This window comes from Astyanax mexicanus, chromosome 1 (genome assembly GCF_023375975.1).
Source record: "Astyanax mexicanus isolate ESR-SI-001 chromosome 1, AstMex3_surface, whole genome shotgun sequence".
In the NCBI taxonomy this organism is placed as follows: domain Eukaryota; kingdom Metazoa; phylum Chordata; class Actinopteri; order Characiformes; family Acestrorhamphidae; genus Astyanax; species Astyanax mexicanus.
The window spans coordinates 99,558,158-99,571,033 of NC_064408.1; the positions used below are offsets into that span (position 1 = coordinate 99,558,158).

Consider the following 12,876-nt stretch of genomic DNA (forward strand, 5'->3'; position numbering starts at 1 on the left):
ACATCTACATGCAGACAACACTAGATTTAATATTTTGACACATGAGTAAATGCGGTTCTATAACAAATATAGACTCATCAGATGAATGGGCAACATTGAGCTACACACACACCAGCAGTGCATAAGGTACGTGTAACACATGTAAGGCAGCATGCCAGGCGTTACGGCATTGAAGTGTAGAGGTTCCTAATGGCGTCCCATGCATCTCATACAGTTCCTATGTCCAATAGAATTCAACACATTTTCAATCTGGAATAGGTCTGTTGATGAGGCAAGCTTTTGAGACCCTGATAGTATGTGGACAAGCTTTGTCCTGTTGGAATAGCATATCGGTGTGTGTGTAAAAAAACAAAAAAAGTAGGGCTTTCTAGGTGTGTGATGCCTAAAAACAAACTGTTCATCTTGTCGCTGATGATGGTACCTCCACATATGGATTTGTTGGTCCTCTCCTCGAAGACAAAGCCAGAGTAATCAGTGAAGATGACCTGCTGGCATTATGAGTCACTCTATGGCAGTCTCTGCCGGATACCGGCAGTGAGCATATTCCATCCTGTGTTGTTTCTGTTTATTACATACTATTAATCCATACAGGGTTAGTATATTAATGCAGGTTTTTTCCGTGTGAATGGAATTGTTTCCAAAACAAACAAACAAAGGGAGGGAAGTCTCAAAAAAATATCCAGATACGTGTGGATGGGGCCGTAGAGACTCCTGATTTTAAATAATATGACTGATGTCTATAAAAAGTCTAATGATTCAGGCGTGCCTAGTCAAGTGTAGGCCATGATGGTCACAGAACATTATCGTGTTTAATCAGCCTTCAAAGAGGTCACTGTTCAGGACTGATAAAGCAAAGTAAAGGGGTCATGCATATTTATTGGTGATCATGTAGGATTCCTATAAATCACAGAAGCATCAGTATCGGTTATAGCAAGTCATCCATCTACCGCTACCAGCCCCAAAGTGACTGATGGTCCCTTGGGAAGAAAAACAAGACTCCAACCCCCAGACCGTGTTCTGTCATGTTTTTCCTTCCAGCTTAAATTCTCGCTCGTTCTCTCCGCTCCGTTCGTAAGTGGGTCCCAGGAGTGATTATTGGTCCAAAAACCCTGGAGACCTGTGTCTCAGGCTGGAATAGGATTATAGAGAGAAAAAGGGACAGGATTTTCACTGATCCTTACCAATATGAGTCTGGGAGACAGCCAGTTCCACCAAGACCTACATACACCATGGCTGACTGGAGAAAAGAGTGGGTGGGGGGAGGGTGTTTGTGTGCAGATTCTTTGTTTTATGCTCCTTGGTGTGACAAAAAAATCTTGCTGTTTGCTTCACGTGAGTTAGAGTAGCCTCAAATGACACCAGAAGGTTCCTCTGGGAATGAGTTAATGCTGCAGACCTGCGCAGGTAAATCCTCAAGATGTGGGCTTCTCCTTGAAAATGAGTTCAGTGAGATTCTAGGCGTCTCACTGGGGATTTGTTTAGCTGAGCTGCTCCCATCCCAGCAGCATAAGTGGCTAATAATCTAATAATGGGTCACATTAATCTAGGGTAGAAATTAATGGGACATTTGAATCTGGTGCCTGTTTTTATGCAGGTGTAAGGCATCGTGCATTAGGGCTACACAGTATATGAATGAATAAATGAATGAAAATACATACAATCATGTGGCAAAAGTCATTGTAGTATGTAAAAAATGACTTAGGGAAAACCCACAACTGAATAAGTTGTGAGGTAAAATCAACTGTAGATGGTAATGATCATGACTGGTCGCTTCTGGCTGGAATTGTCCATGTGAATAGACAGTGCAGCATTTTTTTTATCTTCTGTGAGACATGGCAAAAGTCACGGGATACAATAACAATAATTCCTGTCCAAGGACTTTTGGGATGTTAACTCAAAAGAGCCTAGGTGACGTGTGTCACAGACCCTTTAAAAACTGTGAAAAAATTCATTACAGGACTCTGTCCTTCACTTTAACTCGTGATGTTTATAAGTTACATATACTGAACATCCTGAGAGCATCACAGGACAGTGTGTGAATCTGTCTTCGTTTAACATTATTTACAGAAAGTGGTGCTGGGTTAGTTCTGGAGATAAAACTACTTTCATTAAAAGTGCATTTTTAGCTTATACAGGTCTGTCCTAACCATTGTAACAAGTACCTTTCAATATAACTAGTTTAATGTAACACTATGTTATAATACAGGTTATGAAATTATGAACATGGATTTTAACCTTAAAATATTTACAGTTATGTGCTGTTGTGTGCAGCTTAATTAATCTAACATTATGCTTTGTAAATTTTGTGTCAATATTAAAAACAGGGTCTGGGCTCTTATTACTGTGTATTTTGAGCATCTCGACGAATCAGTGGGGATTCTGTGAATTTTACAGAATTTAAAAAAAGTTTACATCCCACAGTAATAATGGAGATCCATCATCCTAACCACAATATCAAGATCATAGAAGGCATTACCTCCCACAGTGGACAGCACAGTAGCTGGTAATGATCAATTCCCACCCACATTCATATCAGGAGACCCTAAACACTTTCCTTGCAGGATAGTTCAGTGTTCTTTAGCTTTAGCTTTAACCTGTTCCTGTATCATGACTTTTGGCATGTGGGTATAACATGGCATTGGCTGCAAAATAGGCCAAATTAGCCTCTCATTTTTTCTTCTGTGTATTTTAAATATATTGAACATCCCATCCAGAGAAGATTCTTCTTTAAATTTCAGATAACTTTAAAATGCCGGTATCCAATACAAATACATCAAAAAGAATGGACATCAACTTCCATAACCAGAAAAGTCTGGCAATGCATGGTAAGGTTTGCTGCAATTTACATTTATTTTGCATGCATCTTAATTTCTATTTATATTATCTTTAGATACAAAACAATAACTCTATCTACTTTATATATATATATATATTTCTGTTCTAAAGGCAGCTCACCAGCACTGGTCTAGAGGAGGAAGGAAGTGCTGAAGTCTGGAGCTTTTAGAAAGTGCTGAGCTGTGGAGGGTAATATCTCGAGATGGATTTCACATCACAGATGTGTCTCAGCAGGTGCAGTCTAATATAGCTGAGTTGTCTCTCTCTGCTGCTTTACTTGATCTCCCCTATGCCCTCACTAAAGCATCAAACATTCATGTCTACTCTGCACAGCATCTGTGCACGATGTGAAAGTGTAGTACATGTTTACCTACATTTCTGCTGCCAATGGGTAGTGGAGGGAACATGTTGAGGTACTGCTGATTCAAAAACCATTGTTACATTTTTTTTTCTCTCACTAGAATAGTGTTTGGCTGTGACTATATAGGGAATTCCACACATTAGCGTAATTCAGTCATACAAATCATTAGGATGTCAGAATAGTAAGGTTTTAGGGAAGTTTTGCACTTGGATTTCTCTGAGCATTGCTGGATACATAATGATCAGCCAAAACATTACCACCACCTCTGTGTGATTACAATTATTTTCATTTTTTTCAGATCCACTGGCAATGTAGCAGCACTTTTTGGTTCTATAATTACAGACCATGTGTTCTTCAGTGGTCAGGACCACTTTTTGCAGTCTTTAGTTCATTTTCCATAAAGGTTGGTTCAGATTTTGAACCATTACTAGTTATTGACAGAGCTTAAATGGAAAAAACATGTTTTTTTTTTTAAGACTTCTGACTGGTAGTGTATATTAAATACACAAATCTGGAGTAAATTCTGCTTTGTAAACATATATTCTAGAATAAGTACTAGGCATTACAGCATATAGCTGGGCATGTGACTGTGAATGTGACCTACAGTAGGTGTGTGGGTAGAGGTAGGAGTGGTAGCTGCAGGACCGGTTTTTATGTAATGAACAATTGGCCGTCTGTCTGTAAGTCTGTTAATAAGCCATAAAGCTACTGATTAGGGGAGCACAGGCGTGTTGGTCAGTAATCTATAGGCGCTGTCCTCCAAAAACCCATGCTGGATTAGGCTAATCTAAGAGGAGGAAGACCTTCCCCCACCAACTAACACAGGGGGACACTGCAGCTATAGGAGTTATACACATACACGTGTTCTATATGGGAAAATACACTGGGGAGGCCACTGTACCCAGACACACCCATGAACTTAGATTCTAAATTGTAATTTATTAACCGCATGTGCAGCCTTTTATGTCCCTGTGCTTTAATACTTGAGAAGGCATGAAAAGGACTAGACACTGAATGAGCTATTAAAATGTACTGTTTATTGTGATATTCTATACTAAGGAGTGCAAAAGGAGAAGCACTATTGAGTAACACGCCATCAAGTACTGAACAATACCTCCCTCTCCATTGTCCTGCTGTCTCTTTCAGGCTCTGTGTAGGGCTTTTCCCTTGGCAATAACAGAAATGTTCGACTGCGCAGATGGACCAAGCAATTGTCTTAATCCAGAGAGCCAGAGCCAGAGATATGAAAAAATGAAAAATGACAGGCCTAATAGGATGATGACATGCAAATCGCAATTCATTACATTAGCGTTACAACTCAATCTATCTTTTTTTTCTTTTTATCTTTTTTTGAATTCCTCCGCTCCCAAAGCAGACATTCTTAGTGCTTAGAATAGCACACGTCGCTCAATCTCAAGGTCAATCTCAGTGGAAAACAGAACTGGAGACATGTTAAGATTTGTTTGATTAGTGCATCATACCTGCATTCCTACCTGTCTGCGTCATGCAGACAGAAATGCATTCACTACACACAAGCTGTGGGAGTTGGTCGGCAACTGTTTTCGAAAACAGACTGTTTTTCAGGCACAGGAGAACACTTGGCTTGAATGATCTGTCCCTAAAAACCCAAGTCCCAGCACAAGGAAAGAGTCCTAGGGCAAGACAAGCCGTCACGAATAAGTGCCAGGACAACAGGACAGCAAAGGGAAGGTGTCCAGGGGAACCCCCCTGCCTGGACTTGTGAATGCAGGCATTGTTTTATGTCAGTGACATGGAAGAGGGGGGCTTTGTCCAGATCTGGGGGGTGGGAGAAAGAGCACATCCATTTCAGAGGGGTTCATCCCGGAAGGATACCCAGCAGGGTCCAGGGAACAAAAAAAAAACAAAACACAAAGATCTAGAGAGAGCTGGTGCACCCCTGTTTCACTGGCCTTCCTGAAAGGCCTTGTTATTATTTAAATGAGCTCAGCTTCAAAGCATGACTCTCCTTTGACAAAGCATATCAGCAAGTCCTCTCTTGTTTTTTTTTTTTTTTTTTGTAAAAATGAGCAAATTGGATCAAATGTCTGCTTATAATTCTTGATGGATATTAAGAGGTTTATCATTAAACATAGCCCAGGCACATACAAGTACACTCCAGGCCATAAAGAACAGAACAACTCACTCAAAACCTTCAAATCTTTCTTGCAATTCAAACTGACAGACGTGTACACACAGACATGCAGGGCTGTTATTGAGCAAGAGTTGGGTGTAACGGGAGTCACCCTGTGCCCATATGCTGGAGGCAGATGGGCTGTGCCTGAGGAAGGGGCGACACAAGCACATGGAACATGATCAAGCAGCCCAGACAGTCCAGGAGAGGTGAGGACAGTCAACAAGAGCGGTGCCTTAATCTCATTTAAATTTCATTAGGCATTTCTGAGGGCCATTTCAAGTATGTGTGTGTGTGAGTGCTGTAGGAAAGACTGGAAAATATTTCACCAAATGAGCTTCACCGCTTTATCCACATAATTTCTTCAGTCAGCAGCTTTATTCAAATCCCATGCACAGACACTAGAGCAGCTATTCAGTCCCACGTTACCCTGAGCCCTCTCATCTGAGAGGGATTTTCACCAATGGCTTATTTTTGTTTACACTGAGAGGTTTTGTTCATTCAGACTTTTCTCAACAATGATGATGAAGATCTTGGCCATTTCTTTGGCTATTTTCATGTTTCTGTGTAAATCTGTGTCTAGAAACAGCATGATTCCTATTCAGTGACATTGTTATCTATGGGCAGAAACATAAACAAGAGACATTTAGATATTTGCATGCACAGTTCTCTCTGAATGGTATTTCTCGCTCAGCTTTCTTTACTCACAGCTGAAAAACCACAGCTGATTGATGCATTCTATAATTTTTGGTATAATTTGTGCACAGTGCATATCAGCTTTATTGTCTGTGGGATAGAGGAAATAAATCTGGGATGAGGAAATAAATAATAAACGTAAAGACAAGAAGAGAAGGATATGCGATGCAGAATGGGTGGAAGAGGGGGAGGGCAGTGGGGGAATGGTGGGGGCGGAGAGAAAAGAGCACTGGCTCGCCTCCAACGCTGACGAAAGCAGCTTAGCCCTCCCAGTTACCATAGTGACTGTCAGGAGCAGCCACCAGAGAAGAGAAAGAGAGAGGGAGCGAACACCAACAGGCGAAGGCAGGAGCCAGAACCACGGGCAGAGATTCGGAGGGACAGAGTCTGCTATTAGAGAGAGAGCCTAAAGTGAGTGATAGATAGAGAGAGAGGGGAATTTGACAGAGCAGCCATGATGGAGGCTCAGACCGACTGTATTGAACCACCTTCATGTGAGCCCCAGCCATCAGGAAAGATCAACAAAGCAGCTTTCAAGCTGTTCGGCAAGCGCAGGTCCGGCAGCGGCATGCCAAGCATCTTCTCGGTTAGGAACAAAGGAGAGGGTGGCAGCAAGACCAGCGGCAAGGAGCTTGCAAGGAGCAAAACCCATGATGGCTTAGTGACAGATGTGCCATCGGACTTGGAGGGGAGCAAGAAAGAAGACTCGTGTAGCAGTGATTTGCTCCACAGTGCTCCAGTGGAAGGGGTCTCTCTGGCCCCTGTACGCAGTGCAATCACCAAGTCCTTCAGCTTCTTTTCCCTGCTGCGTCGCAACAGCACTCGTGTCGGGGATGGAGCAGCCACATTGGGGCACAGGGGACGTGGGCTGAAGGGGCTGTTCAGCAGCATGCGCTGGCGCCGCAAGCCCCCACCGCGGGAAGACTCCTCAGAGATTCAGGAAGTAGCCAAGGAAGTGAAAGAAGGAGATGTTATCTTGCCCTCCACTTCTAACAAAGTGGAGACTTTGGAGGACAGTGTGACACTTACTTTAGAGCCCACAGTTCGGGTATTTGAGGAGTGTCCCACAGAAGACAACTCTGGGACATGGGACAAAAACTCACTGGAGGAAGTGAAGAGTAGCAATGAGGAGAGCCGGAAGAGCTCTTGTTCTCTGGTACAGGAGATTACCGAGGAGTCTCCAGCACCCTCACCACTCAGGGTCCCAACTGAAGGACCTCTCAGGGCCAACACCAGTGGTTCAGCCTGCCTAACTTCCATACCAGCCTCTGCTATGACCCCTCCACTGGAGCACAGCTCAGTTGACCCACCATCTGAACCCTCTGTTGACCGGCTCTGCTCTATGTTCACTGATGTCACCTCACTCAAGAGCTTTGATTCACTAACAGGCTGTGGAGACATCATTGCTGACCAAGAAGAGGACTCTGGGAACGGGGGCAGTGCTACCAGCAGTGGGACAGGGAGCAGCAGTGGTGGTTGTGGGGGGCGTAGAGTGATTGGAGCAGCAACTGAAAGATGCTCTCCTGTCAAACCTCCTCTTCCTCCACAAGTCACCAGCCGAGTATCCATCTCTCCCTACCTGTCATCCCATCAACGAATGAGTTCATCCCCTAAAAAACCACAGGGAAGTGGGATAGTTGCTTACATGGGTGGAGGAGAGGAGATGGCCAGTCCCGAAGGTGTCAATGATGCAGACATGCAAGGGCTTTGGCACATGTTACCCCAAAAGGGGGAGGATTCTCCAGCTCTACCCCGCTCTGATCCTATAGTTCATCACCCACCAGGTCGGCAGGAAAAGAAGCATCCTCAGGTGAAATCTTTGGGACTCAGTAAGATACCTGTTTGTGGAATCAGCAAAACAGGTAAGCAGCAGTCTGCCCATCCTTCACCTCCACCAACTGATAAAGAGCTACATGATGCCCCACCTAGCGATGAAGGGTACTGGGATTCTCCCACACCTGGACCAGAGGATGAGGACAATGGTTTCACACGGCGGGATGGCCTGCTGAGGGACAGCTGTTCTGGAGATGCACTTTATGATCTTTATGACCTTGACAGTCCTGGTGCTGGTGGTTCAGATGACGATGACAACATGAGTTCGCCTACGCCTTCCACAGGTGATCTTAAAATGAGCCCGCCTTCTCAGAGCGGTGTGTCTTCCAACTCTTCTTCCTTCCGTTCTATAAAGGGCAGCACCAGTCTTCCTCGTGACTCTAAGATCCCCATCAGCGTAAAGCAGACAACGCCATCCCACTCCTCTAGCCAGGGTGCGCTGTCTTCACCTGCAAGTCCCACCTCGGGAAAATGCCCCACAAAGACTAATGCTCCGGCCCGCACACGCATCCCCGTATCCAAGGTCCCTGTTCGTCGCTCAGGCAACAAGAATATCAACACAACGCAAAGCAGGAAGTAGAACTCCTGATCAACAATGCGATGATTCAGACAATATAGACCCATCACTGAGCTTTAGGCCAAAATGAGTGCTTCTAATTACACTAATGGTTCGTAATTGTGGTCCTGGGGTTCCCCTGAACTCCTTGAAAATCTGACCATCTAGTCAGGTGTAAAACTGGCCCTTTGCCCTTGCCCTAAGTTTTGGGCATAAGGGGGGGTATTACTAAAAAAGAAAACAAAATTTGCAGGGAATGGGGTTACTTCATGACCAGGATCATGAACCATTAGATCAAACTGACAATTTTCTTCTCAGCGGGTCACAATGTTTTGCAGGATTTTATATCTATAAACATTTTCCTGTGTTTCTTTTTGCATCATTACAACTACTGTCTTGTAATATGTCACATATTACACGTGATGTGATTAGTGCATATGTAGAATGCCCTGCAATATGTAACATATTACATTATTTTCAATAATCTAAGCTCGTTTGATTTCTTGATCATGCCTGTCGATCTGTAAACGGATTGCGTCTGTACCACCCAGCACATACAGACTACAAAAAATGACTACTTTAAGTCTAAGAATGTTCTTTTAAAAAAAACAACTCACCCAACATGTCCCTTTGGAGGTTCACTTCCTCCTGAACCAGCAAGCAATGGAGTCTTTGGCTCCACTTCACACACACACAAAACAAAGTGCTCTCTGGGAAACACAGCCGTGAACTCCGTCTCTCTGGGATTTATGAAAAAGAATCAAAATAGAAAACCCTGCAGGATGAGGCAAGGCCGAGGACTTCAAACACCCCAAACCAAGCTGCACAGAATCTTTATTCCTCAATCAGGATCAGGGAACGCAATCTTCATTTTTGAAACGCTCTTTTTTCTTACTGCTTGAGACAACTTCCTACGAAAAACAGGTGACTACCTAAAAAAATGTCTTTTTTATACAGAGTTCTTCCTCTTCACATCTTTCTTACTCTTTTATACAAGACAGGTCTCACTGTGGACGTAAAGACTGTTTGTTTTTTTTGTCTCTGCTGGAAAAAAAAACCTAAATGTTAATCTGCAAAAAAGTACAAAAAAGCAGGGTCAGGAGTGCTCCCTGCTTACAGTGACTTCTCTTATCTGGATTCACCCACGCTGATCTGGAGATGTGAATGTAGCATGCCATCATTCTACACTCTACATACACTCACACAAGCCTGTACACAATACTCTGCCTGCACACTGCTCTGTGAAAGAGAAAAAGAGAAGCGAGAGAAAGAAGTCAGTCTGGGTCAAAAGTCAACCACCTTCCACCCTTCAGTAGCCATTCTCAGGGAGACTGAGGGTTTCCCGTCTTTCTCTGGGCACAGACTGACCCTGATTTTCAAACAACCTGAGGGTCCAAACGAATAGGAGCATATAAGGTCATGCTTAAAACATCGTCATTGCTGGACATTTGATTTATTGTCCTTCTGGTATGTTTTGTTTTGATCTGTCTCACAGCTCTGCTTCCTTGTTTGGGTTGTAACAACGTCCCTCCATGATCTTCCTCTTGTACACAACAATCCCACCTTTTTTGCTGTTTTTCCACTAATTTATGAATAAACCACGCTGTGAGTATGCCGAAGCGCTGGCTCCAGACTTGTGAATGTGCGAGCGTCCATTTCTCACTTGCCACAGGGCCACGTGGGCGGCCAGACACTCAGATGTGTGAAGTAGCACAGATGCAAGGGAGTGAAGTGCCTGCAATTGCGGCCACTTGGAAAGGTGCTAAATTATAGGCATGTCATGTGGTTCAGTTACGATGGTGACTCTAAATCTTGTTATAGGATGAGATGTGGTACTGATGTTGGTGTGGTGGTGGTGGTAGGGGGAGGGTTCAGGGCCCAGAACTTGTGGACTGAATGTAGAGCAGTGCATGTTGTTGGTTACGGGGTAGATTTGTGTGTGGAGGGGGATTTGGTGCAGTCCCTACAGCAGTAATAGTGCAATGAGAAACACTCTTCTAATAATTTTCTCTCTCTCTTTCTGCAGTGTGGATCCTTACGTAAATGTCTTATGTAACAGAATAACACTCAATCATGACAATAGTGACTAAAGTGCATGTGTGTGTATGTATGTTTGACTGTTGCCATGCTTCCTGCTTCTATGGCTTGATACGTTTTTGTCAAGGGTTTTGTCTTATATCTTAAGTGGGTCACTGTGTATCATTCTATGTTAGACAATACCAGTAGGTATTATGTGTTTAATAGAGAGCATTTATTATTGTTATTTTAAGATCATTCTATGTCCCTGAATTAATTATCATATCATATAGTATAATAATGCAGACTAATTGGTGCTATCACTACCCAGTGATCAGTGGGAGTTTAAAAAGAGGTAATGGCAAGCATTGGGGGCATTGCAAGGGATAGGGGAGTACATGTAACCTTCCAAAAACATTTTTAACCTCCTGAGACTTTATCCTTATATGAGGACATTACATTTCTGTTTCTCTGCACCATGTTGACCCTTCTGCCTCATATGAGGACAATGTCCGTACCATCTAGTGGTCACATGACAACATTACACTTAATTTATTTAAAACAAGATGCAGTGAATCCCAGTCAAAAGTTTCTACAGCCACTCCAGACAGAAACATGGGCCATTTAAATCTATCATTGTGTTTAAAACAGGTTTATTTACTTACTGTAGAAAGCTACAATTTTGTTTTTGGATTAATTGCATCCTTCTGACCCCAGATGGCAATAATTATTTTAAAATGTTAATATAAACAACTGTCCCCACATGCAGACACTTGTACAAAGACAATGTTTCGTTTTTATACTTGTTAGGTCTTACTAATCCCAAAATTGCTAGAATAAATTAAAAATGCACACAAATCAAAAGTCTGGCTCTCAGGAGGTTAAATATCTTAAATAAAAAAACACAATTTTAACAGCTGGCTTATTGGCCCATTCACATTATTGAGCTCACCTTGCTAAGATAACACATTGGGCAATGTATAGGTCAGCAAAAATAATTTAATTATTGTCTATGTATTGTACAATAATGCAATTACCAAAAGAAACCTATGTGTATTTATTATAGTATTTCCATAATTTCAGTTTCTCAGTGTGTTTATATGCATATGTATGTGGGCCATGACTGTGAGTGTACGTGTGTGACTAATGGTGGGATGCCCCAGTTTTGAAAGACCTGATTTTGCGAGCTGACGGAGAGAACGAGAGCAGAAGCGAGAGAGCACAATAACTCAGCTAAAAAGACGAATGAGAGGAGCACAACATAAACAATTAAACAAAAACGTGACTAAGCACACAGTATGTGCCCGTGCCCGAGTGTGTACTGAATGCTACTGCCACTGCTGCCAGTGTATTGATACTGGAGACAGGGCAATGTGTGTCAGTGTGTTAGAGCCCGTGGACCCATATGGATGATAATATGGAGCGACTGTGTCTGACAGCTGAGACAGAGGTGGGGGGTTGGTGGGGGTGGGAAGCTGTTGCTCATTCTCTTATTAGCCTCGTATCCCACCTGGGGACCAAGCAGGCACCTCTGGGCCAAAGCTGCTCCCTCTCTGCCGCTGACACTGGGGGAGGCCCGGTTAATGAGCCATTGGGCCTGCTGGAGCAAATCCGTGCTTGAGCCAGGAATTAGCATTCAGGGAAAGTGAGGAAAGCACAGGCTGCACAACAGTGAGTATTGTTGTGGGAGAGGGTTGAGGGTTATTAAAAAAGAATCAAATCTAATTTATAGGGTCCTGAGTGGCCCAGCTGTCTAAGTGTTGGTTGCATCAGAAACACATGGGTTTGTTTTCTAAGTGATGCCACATACATCTTTAGCCTAGAGAACATAATTAGCATCACTTCCGTGGAGGTTAGAATTAAAGATTGCCCTCTTTTATATGATTTGACACAATTAGCAGTTAACATTCTCTACAAAATGTGTTGATTTCAAGTCCAAGCTTTTCAATATTGTTGTGTTAGTAGCATAATAAAAATGTGGTGGACCTACAAGACTTCTCATCTGTATAATATCAATATATTATATTATTAAATTCTAATTACTTAAACTAGAGCTATGAGACTAATGTGTCAACCTTTTGGACAATGTCTAATTTTATTTATTTAATGTTAATTACAAAAAAAAAAACAAATATCAGTGAATTTCCAAATAATGTAACAATTTCAACAATACAATGCACAAGTCTTTTGTTGCTGTTGTTAATGGATACAGTCACTGGCCTTTAAGCATTCTACTATAAATGGTTATTACATGTTCACATTTTTCTGTTAGGATGCTATTGACACCATGCTATATTAACAAAAATACATATATAAACAAATAAGATGAATAAGTCTACTGTAAAAACTTAAACAGACCTTTTAATTGGTTTTAGAAAAGAAGAAAATGTTGTCATTTTAGCTAAACTATCTCTTTAAGTGTATGTG

At 42.5% G+C, this 12,876-nt stretch overlaps 1 protein-coding gene across 1 annotated transcript; it reads left to right on the top strand.

The window, feature by feature from the left end:
- Positions 1-6,317: 6,317 nt before the first annotated feature.
- On the top strand, positions 6,318-10,052 carry amer2 (APC membrane recruitment protein 2). Its single transcript, XM_007252304.4, has one exon. The coding sequence runs from the start codon at positions 6,499-6,501 to the stop codon at positions 8,455-8,457; it is 1,959 nt and encodes a 652-aa protein (XP_007252366.1). The 5' UTR covers positions 6,318-6,498; the 3' UTR covers positions 8,458-10,052.
- Positions 10,053-12,876: the final 2,824 nt, after the last annotated feature.

What these genes read in the sequence shown, in the direction of transcription:
- amer2 (XM_007252304.4), top strand. Translation starts at nt 6,499, where the DNA reads ATGATGGAGGCTCAGACCGACTGTATTGAACCACCTTCATGTGAGCCC.